Below are 14,115 nucleotides of genomic sequence, written 5' to 3'. Positions count from 1 at the left end.
CTTTGCTCTTGGGAAGAGTCACTGTTTAAAATCAAGGCCCTGATGATCTGCCAACAGCCACGATGTAGTCTAATTAGCAGGATGTGTAAACTAACACTGGACTACCCTTGTCTCAACCACTTCTCTTTTCCTCCTTACCTGGCAGGGCTCCAGCAGATCCAGGTTTAGGTCTGGTCTTGCTTTCTCTTGCTGACAATGCCACAGTTAAATCTATTGCTTCCAGGCAGGGGATCTCCAGGTGTTAAATGATGTTCAGCTTTTATACAGTCACAAGGTGACTGGCACCCCCCTCCCCAAGGCTCACACTCACAAAAGTGCAATCCCATCTGCCCTGAAATCCCACATTACAGCCAACAGGAAATTTTCTTCCAAAGGGAGCATCTAATTGCTAGAAGACAATGACAGCATATTGGACATTCGGTTACAGAATCATGGAATGGTTTGGGTTAGAGGGGACCTTAAAGACCATCTTGTTCCAACATCTCCACTGCCACAGGCAGGGACACCTTCCACTATCCCAGGTTGCTCCAAGCTCCTGTCCAACCTGGACTTGGACACTTCCAGGGATGGGGCAGCCACAGCTTCTCTCGGCAACCTGTGCCAGGGCCTCACCACCCTCACAGGGAAGAATTTCTTCCCAGTATCCCATCTAACCCTGCCCCCTCTGGCAGTGGGAAGCCATTCCCCTTGTCCTGTCGCATTGCCCGAAGTCCCTCTCCAGATTTCTTGTGGGCCCCTCCAGGCATTTAGTTGTGATCTCCATCTATTCACCCCTAAAAGCAGAGCAGGTGAATGATACGCACAAAATAAAAACATTTCAGCTGAGCTGGGGGCTTTTGTTCCTCCCTCTGCACGAGGACACGTGCAACCACAATGCTGGGACTTTGCACAGTTCCACCTCTGACTGAACTGACTGAACCCTTCTGGCAGCTCCATCTGTTTCTACAGCGCGAACAGCGACTGCAGACAGGTTAAAAGCAAGGACGCGTTTTAAATCAGACTCCCCGTTCCACACCACTTCAAAGGAGCACAAAGGAGCTCTGCTTCCATTTCCCACTATTTTTTGTGCCTCAGTGTTCATAAAGCCAGCACTGATTCTGGAAATGTCACTGCTAAGAACACTGTTTTATCATGACTGTGTGTTTATAACACAGTCAAGAGGGTCTTTTCTCTTTTTTCCCCATTCAGTTCTTAATTTCAGGTACAGAATGAAAGGGGAAATGGGTTGAAAGCAACACTTTCCCTTGTCACTACAAACAAAACACAGGTTTGTTCAATGCCAGACCATGATTTATTGGCAGTTATTCTGAAACAGGGATGATTGAATATAATAAAGATGTTTGTAAAAAAAAAAAAAACCAAACAAAAAAAACCTCCAGGAAAACAAACAAGTCTCATCTTGAAATGCATCACTTGAAGGAATTGATTAAGGGGACACCGTGTGCTGGCAGTTCCTGGTGCAACTGCCGGAACAACATGGCACATTTGTTCCTTTCCTGGGTCTTGCCGAGGGTGTGGAACAGCCGGGCCTGGAAGTAGAGAACGTCTCTGAGCTGCTCTTTGCAGTCCACCTTGGCAAAGTAAGTCTTGGCTTCATTCAGATTCAAGATAGCAGATTCCAAAGCTGTGGGCAAAAGGGGGACAGTCATATTTAAGACAATAGCACAATAACAACTCCAAGCAATACAGCTCAGTTCTAAGGAGCCCAATTATAAATTCCTCAGCTTTTCAAAACCATTTGTGTCTTAGCAACATGGTCTTCTAGCTGGTTTCTGTTACTCAGCCTTTGCTGCAAAATATGGTGTGAAAGTATGCAGATAAACAAGGTTCCAGTGTAAACAACTGGTGAATAACTAATTCCAATTTTATATCTGATAACCAGGTAACACTTTTTTAAGGGTGATGGTGTAGCAGGACACCAGTATCTACACTGGTTTGCCCTTCTGAGCACAGTTTCAGTGAGGAGAATTACTCTTCACCCTACCTTCAATCTTCTTTTGTGGAGTGTAGGAAGCTGCAGAAGCCACCTGACATTTGGCCACCAAGAACATGGCACAGCCTTTGTCCAGGACAGCTCCATGGGCCAAGATGGGTTCTATTGCCATGTGCAGGATATTCAGGGCTTGTTCAGGAATGCCAAGGATCAGCTGGAAGAGAAATACTTGCTAGTGTCACACTGGAATCCACTGGTAGGAGCTTCTTCAGGGAAGACCAATGTAAGTCACATCTGTGTCTAATAATACAATGCACTACAGACAAGGGTGTAGAACAATTATTACTGTTTTTGTCAACTTTTTCCCCCACAATCCTCTTTCAGACTAAACTCGTCAGTAGAAATGAGCTGCTATCTGAAATGATTGGGAATGGTTTCTCCACTGAGTCAGTGCTGACAGCCACATCTCTCAGAACAAACAGTGTAACTCAACTCTTTGCCAGCATTATTTTTAATACACGAGGCAACCTGTACTCCTAGAAAGCCAAAATACCAGCATAAAGAATAACCAAAGAAATTAGGGCAGGGCAAATTTATGCTGCTTAATTGTATGCAATAAGTATAATTTCACTGATACACATGGAACGCAACTTTTATTAACTTCCTCGAAAGCTCTTAAATCTCACAGGAGTAAAAAAAAACGGCATCCAGAACCCTGGAATAAACGTTGCCCTGCAGCCCTGTGAAAACACAGATCAGACCTACCTGGGAGAAAGCCAAGTTGAGCACAGTTTCAGAAGCCAAGTACTGCAGGCTGTACTCCCGAGCCAGGGCGAGGGCCTGCAGCAGCACGGGCAGGGCTATGGTGTGACACGAGGACCTCCAGTACAGCTCTGCTATTGACAGCAGCACCCTGACAGAACAGGGGGAAGGAATTACAAACATCGCTGACAACTTGTTTCCCGAGGAATTTTGTCCTCTCCGTCACAGTATTGGTTTTATTATTAATTATGTTACTGCACATACTGTAAACTTGAATTACACCCCTAAGAGGAGATGCCACTGAGATACAAGAGATTAAGTAACACTGTAACTACCCTGAAGGTTTGCACTAAGGTACAACCACACACACATTTCTATTTCCTATTTATTTTAGATGCACTGTTCCCTTTTTCCATAAATCTTTGTGGAACTTTAAGTTTACCACCTTATAGTTTACATATTGAAAATATGTAGGTTTCAATGCCATTATATTTTGAGGATTACTCCATTAATAACTGAAATGATTCTGTAATCTCAAAATCACAGCAGGTAATCTGAAGACTAGTGAAGTCTGAACACAGACAAATTGAAATGGCTGATTCTAATCACTGCAAAGTGGCTTTAATACTCTGAAAATGAAACATTCTTACCTAATCACCATCTCGGTGTTCTTGGTTTTCTGGCAGTGGATCAACAATTTCTGCAGAAGTTTGTGTGCCTCTGACATTTGATTTTGGGCTTTCAATACAAGGGCTTTTCTGCCGTGGTAGAAAGAAAACATCACTCTATTTTTTTGTATTTTAGATACAATTCTGCTCTTCAGAACATGGTAAAACAGGTCTCTGTTTTGTGACCTCTGTTTCTTGTAACTGCAGACTGGCACCTTGACAAAGTGCACGCCTGCTGCACACACAGGCAGGAGCAAAAACAGATCTCTCTGGTGCCAACTGGACAACTCCCAGACAGAAAGGATCAAACTCATAAAACTGCTTTAGATAGAAACCAGGGATTGCCAAAAACAAAGGCCAAAGAGGCAGCAGAAGTGGGAGGCCGTGCAAGCTAGAAAGCACAAGTCATTATCTGTGAGAAAAACACGTATGAGGTAAAGCAGCTAAAATTGGCTTGAGGTAACAAGGATATGGAGCAACAGGAAAACACAAGAACTGGGAAGTCAGGGCCAACTGCACAGCAGCAGGGGATGGTACAAACACCCTGAACCAGACACTGAGCAGAATATTTAAAGATCAGGGAATTCATGATCAGTCCAATTCCAGAAGGACAAGCATCAGGTCCCACAGCTTGAATACTGATCTCCTGGCTGACTGGCACCGGCTGCTTTTATGTGTTTTGCCTCATTGAAAATCAACAAGGAACTGCTTTTAGCAGTAAGTTGGTTTTCATACTCACCAAACAACAAGTTTTAACTCTATTTTTAACATGTCGTTCTCATCTAGAAACAAGAACCCATTAAGGTGAGAGAAAAAAAATCACATTGTTCCATTTTGTAAAAACCAGGACACAGAGGAAGATGCTCAAGGCCTGAGCTCCTTCCCCAGCTATTTGACATGAAAATCTGCTTTGTGCTCAGGTTTGAGTACAGCTACCACAGCAGATTTTAAATTGTTCTCACAACAGATCTACAACTCTACAATAAGAGCACCTTCAGCTATTCCAGTTCTTAAAATGTCCAGAGAAACAAGAAGAAATTATTATTGCAGGACATGCTTCAAGAGAATGAGCTCTACAGGTCAGACAGCATGAGTGTATTAGTTCTGGAAAGGGAAAACCATGTAAGAACACATGACTGCCAGCAATCATTCTGCTAAATTCTTCATTATCTTCACAGGACACACCTGCAAGTGTATGAAGATCCATCATTTCTTACCTGTACACACCTTCAATGCTGTTAAGTGCTGTAATTCCTGCTACAAGAGAATCTGCTGCATGATATCTGCCATCGTTCATGGCTCGCTCAAACTGTATTTTCTGATCAAACAGCATCCAAAGCTAAACAAAGAACATCCAGGAACAAGTTTTAGAAGCTGTGCCTGCTCATTTTCTCATCCCAAGGCAGAATTCACTTTTTCTTTTCCCCTGTGGGTATTTATGTCTAGACACACCAACTCCACTGTCCAATTATTGGATTTACTAAATTACTGTCCTCGACAGAAGTGCTCAGGTCTGGATTAATGTTTCAATATGGAAGCTCACCTACTGGACTGCATTTTAAGTAAATAGGCCCTTTTAAATCGTTACTAATGCTTTGATTTGTTCTGTGGTGAAAAGAGAAGGACCAGACTGTATTTAATGGGATCTTGAACACCTCAATGTAAATCCTACCTTACAGACTCCTGTGGTAACGTGTTTCCCAGAGTCACACAAACCCCAGCCCACTAGCCTATTCTCTCAGTTATTTCTGGATTGTAATATATCAAAATAAGGAGCACTAATTAGACAGAACTTTGAAGCTCCGAATCAATGCAGAGCATTTAATCCCTATATGTGCTCATGAAGCAGATGTGTATTCCTCTGCTAATGAAATTTCTATTTAAACAGCTTTATCTTCGGAGGCTGCAATGGGAGAAATGTCTCACCAGTCTGAAAACAACAGAGGCAGCTTTTCCACGGTTTTGTAGAAAAGCTGATGCTGCACAGCCTCCCACAAGGACAGGAGCCGAGGGAAATGAGACAACATATAGCCCAAGGCATGCAGAGGGAAGAATTCCAGAGCAATGGGATTCAGATCCTATTGTATAATGGTTACATAACTTACAGGCTAAATTATAAATATTCTACCTGTGCATGCTGACTGTTGGGAGGGAATCTTTCCTTCAGGTGTTTCAGTATTTCAGCAGCAGCTGCAAAGTACCCCTGGAACACAGAACAACAATTTGATTAACGGGTACCACTCCCCTCCCTTCTGAACAACCCGCAGGGAAACAACTTGCCAAGCAAACACCCTGCATTGTCTTTGCCCACAATGCAGACACGAAAGGCAGCAAATAACATCAGCCAAGTCTTGCACCCTCTGTCAGTAACACCCACAGGTCCTCTCAGCAGATGACATTTTGTGCAAGTAGCCCCAGAACTCACCTGCTCTGCGTGGAGCTCAGCCAGGTGACACAACACCACGGCAAAGGACTCGGTGTTGTTCTGCTGCACACCCACGTTCACAGCCTCCAGACTGTTCATGCTCAGCAGTGTCTGGGCTTGTTGAAGTGCCATGGTGCTTGTGCAAGAGAAACAGCTTTTAGTTTTCAAGGAGCAAACAACAACCGTTTTTAATCTACGGTTTTGTTATGGCAACAGGCTGCATTTTCTGGTGAGCCAGGGGCCTCGGGATGAAGGAAAACTTGTAAAACAACTGCTATCCAGGGATTCTGGACTGTGCAGGCACATCATGTACTACAGACTGAAAGCTGCACACAGTCTAAGCAAACAGATTCTAAAAAGGGGGGGGTTAGGAAAAATTTATGATCTATTTGCCACTGCTAAATGGAAGCTCAATCTTTTCTTCAGCACGAGTTTTAAAGGAAGACAAGAGAACGGAAATAACTGCACTGAGCCTGTACTGAATCACAGTCTGACTGCTTCATTTTAGTGCACTGCAGAGACACAGACACTTGTTACACCTGTGTAAGTGCATTATGTGCTAACAAGTGTGGTGAGGTAACCCAGGGGTTCCAAACATCCCAAATACCTGCGGCCGTATAATCTCCAAATGGCTGTTTTCTGTGCTGTGCTGATGTCAATGAGCTCTGACAGGCTGTGCTTCCAATGCAGCAGATCAGAATCTTTCAAGGCATCCATTAGTTTGTTGGCAGCCTTTCCTGCAAAAGCTCTTTGCTGAACCAAGGACTGTATTCCCAAGGAAGCGAGATACTGGGAAGAAGGAAAAAAAAACCATACCAACAGCGTTGGGAGACAACACAGTACACCAGGCTTGCAAATCACACTGGAGCAGAGTTCTAAACTAATAAAAAAATCCCAAAAAGACGTGATGTTACTCAGCACAGACAAAGGAACACTGCTCCAGGCATTTCTTTAAATACCCACTTATGCACACCCACACTTATGTGAATGTCATTTTGTTGGATGTGAAAGGTAATTTCCACTCCCCCACACAGAAATCTTACAGAGGAGGACAGGACCAGTACCTGGATTTCTCCAGTGATGGAACAGCTGTGAAAACACAGAGCCTTCACCTCCCCTTCCCCACCAAGCAGCCACATCTGTTCCCATCTCCCAGAAACAGCAGTTTAGTCCATTTTAGAACAATTCTCTTAACAAAGTAATCAGAGATTTGGGAAAGACAGAACTAAACATTAACAGCCAACAGATTCAGGGCACAAACCACCAACGGGGAGGGCAGCCTTGGAAGATTTCACAGCTGGGACAAGTAAGCATGTGTTCAAAGCCCTGCCAGAGGCATCAGCACTGGGTTTCAGAGAAGGTGGAGGCATAAGAATCTCCCCAGAGCACCACACTGTGCCAAAATGGTGCCTGGGGCCAGTAGCCACAGAATTTTTCTGCCTGAAAATCAAACAAGTTAGGAGGAAAAGCAGTGCTGTGGCATTAAAGCAACTGAACTCTGCTTTGTTAACATGAAGGGCAAAACTCATAGAAACAGTCACATTTCGGAGTGTTAAAATAGATTTGTTGGAATTCAGTTACACATTTTGAACAGACCAGCCACAAGCCCCAAATCTCCAATGACACATTCCCATCACCACATGGGTTTGTCCCAGAATGAAGTAAAGGATGGAGGAAATGGACTCACCGGCAACCCAAAGTGCAAAGATTTGTTCACAGAGTGCTCCAGCAGGACACAGCTATCGAAGATCTTCTGCTCCAGGATGTACAACCAGCTCTAGCAAGGGAAAAAATTAAAATCTCATTGCAAATAGCCAGCGGCTGCAGCACTTTTAAGCTTGGCTTACTGTTACAGAATGCACAAAAACCCTCTGGAAATACAAACCACTTCAGAATTAACGATTCTAAGGAAACTTCACTAAATGCTGCACAGCAAAATACATCAGGAGTGCAGGGTGGGACACTGGTGTGGCAGCAGCCAGTGCTGGAGGGTCAGTGATGCACAGAAATCCCACTACCCAGGTAACTGTGGAATGCAGTACCTCAGGAGTTTGAACCATTGATGTCAGTTCAGTATAATGTTGATTACAGGAAAAAAATACAGAGAAATCCAAGCCTTTCCCTCTAACTTGTCATTTGCTCAAGAGGCAGTTGGTTACTCTTTGAGAACTCAACAGACAGGAAGAAGGAAGCTTATGAAACTGTTGTTTAAAACACCTAAGACTAAACTTTGAGCTCAGTACTGAGATCTCTGGGATCACAACTCCTGTTTAAGAAATTAACCCTGAGCTGCAACAAAACCATCCCACGACCCTGAAGTTTGCTGCCCTGGGTGCCCCACCTGCCAGAAACAATGTCACCTCACTGCAGGACAGCCAAATTACTGCTGCCCTGGCTGAGATCCTGCTGTAAGAGGAGTTCTGCAGCAGTTCCCTGAGCAGAATGACGCCATCAGCCCTGTTTCAGGACAGCTCTCACCAGGCAGTGCTGCAAGCAGACGTGGTCGTTGGACTCCTGGGCAATCCGGATGGCTTCCTGGAGGGCAAGTTCAGCCTGCTGGCTGTGAGCAGACAGAGAGGGAGGACAGTTAGAATTCCCACAGTGCTTAAGATACAGCATTCCGAGACAGAGGAATATTGATCTAAATTATGCATATTGCACTCAGAAGATAACTCTGATTTAACAGACTGCTGAGAAGGCCTGTGTATTCCTCCTGGCACTCAGCAACATGTTCTACTTGTGAGGCCAAAATGCCAACTGGAACCCCTGTGTGGGCTTTCAAACCCTATACATGCCAGTGTGCCAAGTTGTTGTTTGAACAGGGACAGCATTTAGTATCTGCCTGGGTAGAAATTGTTGTTGCTCTCAATTTTGCAGTGCTCTTCCCCTCTCCACTCCTTTCACATGATGCCTCCAGGCAGCAATCAATAAATGCAAACCATACACGGAGACAGGAAGGCCAGCTTTATCAACAAAATAAATGCCACCCCTGTGGCATTTTTAAAAGCTCAGATGGCTTTTTTTTAATTATTCCTTTTTCCGGTTCATCAGCTCTACGTTGGCTCGAATGTTAACAGAAAACCAAGCATACTTTTTGAGAATATGGCTGAAAATAGGCACACCCATGTCCACTGAGGTCATGGAAACGCAGTGACTGAGAACTTAAACACCCAGGAACCAGGGGGCAGGACACAGACAAATGTCAGATGGCTCAGTTCTTATGGAAACCAAACGAACGCCAAAACAAAAACAAACCGAGACCCCAAGAAAATCCCAGCCCAACTGCCGAACCAGAGAAAGCCCCTTCTCCTAAAGGGATTTTCGGAGGAAAGGGTGTGTGTGTGAGCACCCCAGGGTGGCACAGGGAAGCCCTCACTAGTGGCCGAAGCGGCAGTGCAGGGCCGCCAGGTTGAGGGCCGCGTAGCGCAGGCTCCGCCCGTAGCCCTCGTCCCCGTTGCTTTTGCTCTCTGCCCCCGTCAGGATCAGCCGGTCGAAGTAGTGGAGGAGGCTGTGAGTGGAACTGAAGACATCCTGCACTCTGAGACTGTTCAAGTAGCTCAAATAATGCTAAAAAAAAAAAAAAACAGAGAAAACCCAGCTTTAACAATACAGATATTAAAACATGGTTTGTGTTTATAATTACCATCTATTTTCTTAGGGAGAAAAGTTGGTCAGCCATGAAATACTGCATGGTCAGAAAGCTACAACAACACTGATACTCCCTTGTGCAGAATTTCTAGACAAAACTGGTTGTTGTCCCCAGCAGTTGGTGTCCCATAGGCCAAGCTCTGGCAGTCAGAACGATCCCACCCAGCCTGAGATCTCTGCATAGGTAGAATCACCAAAGCAGAATCCCTGCATTTATGTGTGACGTGAGAGGGGGAATGGAGGAACAACTCCCACCGTGTCTGCGCTCGGGAAGACACTCAGAAACATCAGCACTGCTTCCAAATGCTGTGCAGGTAGAAAGGAGATGCTAAAATTATGTGTTTTCTTCTTGAGACCCAGGCAGGGCAATTCCTTTATGTGAGACAGACCTAACACTGGAGAGGACTTATGGAGCTGTGAAGCCCAGCCCAGGACTGTGGCAGCCCTTTCAAGGATATGTGTCCAAACAGGAGCAAAAAATCCTGTCTGCTTCAGCCCAGGGAGGAAGAATTAGACAGGAAAGCAGGAAAGGGATGACTGGGAACTCATGGAATTTGCTCAAGAACAAGCTGTTCAGGAACAAGGCAAGTGCTCACAGCACAGGTCTGGAAATGACCCTCAGTGGGAATTGTCAGGGTTTTCAGTATAAATTGTTATTAAGCACAGATATTGCACCTAATACTGATTTTTAAACTATGGGAATATGAGTCCTGAAATTCCTTAGAAAATGTGGGTAAGAGAAGTAAGCTTTAGGTTTAGTTAAACAAGAATGCACTCAGTCCCACCAAAATTAAGAGGCTTATATCTATGCATGAAGCCAGACATGCAGGGAAGCTTAATTAAGGTTTCTGGGCCTTCAGGAGTTTCAGTCTGAATTACTAAAAATTTACATGCAACTTGCTCCCATTTTTATCATCTGCTTATATTTCAATAGAGAATAAATTGCTCCAAAATAATCCCAGCCTAGAGATAAGAAATCCCTTTACAACCATTCTGGATGAAGAAAATGGTACTTACTGCTTCAGCAATGTCTGGATTAAATTTTAACAAGTTGTTCAGTTCCTTTTGTAACAATGCTGGAGTAAGAGCCTTTGTCTCATCATTCTTTAATAAAGAAGCCTGGAATAAAAATTTGAAAAGCAAGATATGTAACTCGATCAGGAGGGTTATAAGTGCATTGTGATACAGGACTGTCAGGTTGTTATCTGCTTGGAGAGAACATTAAAGGAGATTTTGTAACAGCTCTGTCTACTGTGACACTGAAACATCAGTGTCAGTTTTATTCTGCATTAAATTACAGTGTTCACTTTCCAGAGATCAGAGAGACCAAGTCAAATAAAAGCTTTTTCAAAGGACTGTTTAAAGGTACTTAAAGAATTCTGGTGAAATTTCCCCTTGAATAATTAACACAACAAACACATTTCTCACTGGAATTACATGTATCTTCTCACCAAAAAAATAAAAAAAAAAAATCAGGAAAATAAATACAACTAAATCCACAGTTTGCTTTGGCAAGTAGTTCAATTAATTAAAAAAACTCCAATAATCCAGTTACTAGAATGAGCATTACTGAGTACTGAATTCCTGACATTTGTGCCCACGTGTATTTCTGCTCCATTTTGTATTTACCAGCTGGAATAATCAACAAAACTGCACATTTCACAGACATCAGATCTGAGGCGAGCAGGGAGAGCGGAAGGACCTTCCCAGAACCAAATATCAGCATATGGTGGTGTCTGGATAAAACACTTTGAGCCCCAAGTGCTCACACTGAGCAACAACATGCAAGATTATCAACAAACCTTTAACAGATCCAGCATCGTGTCTGGCACTGTGGATAAAAGTCAAGGTGAAATTCACGTTATGGAACATCTACCCCACTTTATTCAGAATTAAAATACCTGCTGAGACAGGAAATACTCTGCTTGTTTCTGGGAAAGAGGGCCACTGCAGGATATCTCTTCTTCCCTGGTAAGAAACACTCTGGTTACAAACAGGGCTAAGGAAATAGAATAAGGAAATACAATTTATCAGACACTCCATAGTTTTTTTTTGCTTTATAAAGTTTTATGAGATATTAATGCTCAAAGCAGGGCTGAAAACTGAGAAAACAAAGAGTAAAATTTACTACACCAAAGCCATCTGAAGAACAGAGAGAAGATTCAGGGTTGGCACATTCAAATGGATTCGCTCTGTTTTAAATTTCTTCTGCAGATTGTCCCAGTGAAATGAACTGGCACTCTGGCCTCACACATCACTCCAGGAAACAGCTCTTCTGCCAGAAGTTTATTCCAAGGAAAAACAGCAAGTACGAAGGGTGAGTTCTTTTATTAGGAGAGGGGTGGAGAGAGAACCCAAAAAACATTAAGCTTAACTTCTTATTGAGCAACACCCTTTGCTGGAGGTGACCCAACAGCTTTAGCACATGACAACCAGAGAAGTCAACCAGCAGTGGGGAAAGTGTGGGCAGCAAGTGCCCTTCAGCCTGTGATTGCCTAAGTGAGGATGAGGCACTGCCACCTTCCATGAGCCACTGACAAGAGTTACCACATGGTGGCACTAAGAAGTAGCCACAGAGCTCAGCCCGGGTTTAAGAGGCTTTAAAAAAAAATCCAGGACTGATTTCTTTTAGAGGCAGAAAAGGCTTTAATGTGAATAGATCACCTCAATGGCCCGTCGAGTTCTTCCTTCTCCATTTTCCCATCCAGCTCCTCCGGATTTGTGAGTTCCATGTCACTCTCATCAGCTCCATTCTTCTTCTCATCCCTTTGGAAGTACTGCTGAAGGGCTGTGTAAAGTTTATAGACCTGGCTGAAGGAGAGTTTGTTGTATGCCAGGATCATGTGGCGCAGGAACAGACCTGGGAAGGGAAGCATTGTGACCAGGAGCTTAAACCACATCATCTCATTTCTCATTTAACTGCAATTAATGAGAAATCAATGAGAAATTTAATAGAAATGAATGAGCCTCATCTCAGCCCACCAAGTGATAAAAGCCATTTTTTCAGGGTACAAATCTGGTCTTAATTTTGGTGCAAATCTCAGAAATAATCTGATCACAGAAAAACTGTTAAAATCGGTAACAACCTGACAATATGCAAAATTATTGGTTAATATGAAATATCTGAGCAAGAGAAAAATTCTTACACCTCCCCAAAAAGAAAAACAAAGCTGTGTCCTGACTAAACTACAGCAATTACAGATATCACAGCAAAAATAACTTATGGATAGCAATTATTTACCTACTACACTTGTTTTATGAACTTCTGGCTCTGTCCCTGTAAGTGAGTCTGAAAGGTCATCAAAAAACTGCTCCATATCTTTCAGTTCTCCTTCTACCATAAGTTTTAACCTAAACAGGGAGAGAAAACGACATTTTTTTTTAGGGTATTCATACAGACATTAAATAAAAGACTCTTCTGTTTCAGGCAAAAATGAATAAACACAGACAGAACCAAGTGGTAACTCTTCACCGGGGGCAGAAGGCTTTTATACTCCTGAGATAAATATTCAATATAATTGTGATAACTATAAAAGTAATGATAATGATTATGATAATAATATCAATAATTTTTTCCTTTTAAAATAGCTCTTTTAATAAAAAGAATAACTAGAAAATATGGCTATTGCAACAGAACTAATAGGAACCCAACATTTTGATTTTTAATTTTTAGATTTTAAAAATTGAAAACCTTTGACCAGAGTTTTGGAACTGTTGCTGTTTCAGCGGGTCATGTGTGAGAACAGACCTCCTGCACCACATCAACTTTAAACCCGATGCCTTCCACATCTGGTTTGTGCCTTTCAGAACTAACTGCCGATAAGCAAGAGAAACTGCAGGAGCGCAGTTTTGCCCCGAATGCGTGACTTTTAAAACCGGTCGTTCGCACGTTTCGGAGCAGTTCTGAGGTGCCAGGCCCAGCCAGAGCGGGGGATGCACTCGCGGCCCCGGCAGCTCCTCCCGCCCCGCCCGGCCCCGCCCGAGGCGTTTCCCGCACCTGATGTGGACGGAGCTGGCGAGCTGCGGGCAGCACTCCTCGATGGCCGCGCGCAGCCGCGACAGCGCCATGTCGGGACCCTGCGGAGCACAGCGACACGTCGCGACAACGAGGCCACGACACCCTGGGCTCCCACCCGCCCCCCAGGCCCACCCCCGACCTGCAGCAGCGGCAGCAGCAGGCGGTTGAGGCGGCGGCGCTCCAGCAGCCCGAGCTGCGCGCCGGCGCGGCCCAGCTCGCTGAGGAGCACGAGCAGGGCCATCTTGTGCGGGGTGACCCAGTCGCGGGCGCCGAACACGCTCGCGTGCACCACGCCGTTGCTCAGCATCGGGTTGAAGTACAGGCTCTCGTGCACGCTCGCCATGGCGGCGCCCGCGGGGGAACCGGCGGCACGGGCGCGCCGTCGCCAGGGAGACCGCGCGCGCCCCGCCCCGCCGCCCAATCGCCGGCGCCGCCGGTGGCGCGCGCGCGGAGCTGCGGCCAATCAAAGGTGGGTGGGGAGGGGCTGTGCGACGGCACCGCGGGGACGGCTCGGAGCGCGGAGCGCGGGAGTGACGTTCCGGGGAGAGAAGCGGCCGGGGAGAGAAGGGCTCGAGGGGTCGCTCTGGGGCTCCTTCCCCAGGACTGCCCCGGGCTGTGGGGAGCCCTGGGACGGGCTGTGGGGAGCTCTGGGACGGGCTGT

The 14,115-nt window shown here is 45.0% G+C and overlaps 1 protein-coding gene across 1 annotated transcript; it reads right to left on the bottom strand.

Moving 5' to 3' along the window:
• Positions 1-1,285: 1,285 nt before the first annotated feature.
• Positions 1,286-13,855, bottom strand: ANAPC5 (anaphase promoting complex subunit 5). Its single transcript, XM_050318666.1, has 17 exons — positions 13,594-13,855; positions 13,434-13,513; positions 12,678-12,787; positions 12,101-12,296; positions 11,338-11,404; positions 10,454-10,555; positions 9,165-9,355; positions 8,267-8,348; positions 7,476-7,565; positions 6,396-6,577; positions 5,789-5,924; positions 5,492-5,566; positions 4,581-4,702; positions 3,346-3,453; positions 2,699-2,846; positions 1,985-2,147; positions 1,286-1,624 (listed from the first exon to the last, which is right to left on the bottom strand). The coding sequence occupies exons 1-17, from the start codon at positions 13,795-13,797 to the stop codon at positions 1,410-1,412; spliced, it is 2,271 nt and encodes a 756-aa protein (XP_050174623.1). The 5' UTR covers positions 13,798-13,855; the 3' UTR covers positions 1,286-1,409.
• Positions 13,856-14,115: the final 260 nt, after the last annotated feature.

The sequence above is a fragment of the Myiozetetes cayanensis genome, unplaced genomic scaffold (assembly GCF_022539395.1).
Source record: "Myiozetetes cayanensis isolate MyiCay16 unplaced genomic scaffold, myiCay2020 scf21, whole genome shotgun sequence".
Classification (NCBI taxonomy): domain Eukaryota; kingdom Metazoa; phylum Chordata; class Aves; order Passeriformes; family Tyrannidae; genus Myiozetetes; species Myiozetetes cayanensis.
The sequence above is the reverse complement of the archived record's forward strand: the minus strand, read 5'-3'. Positions and strand labels throughout refer to the sequence as shown.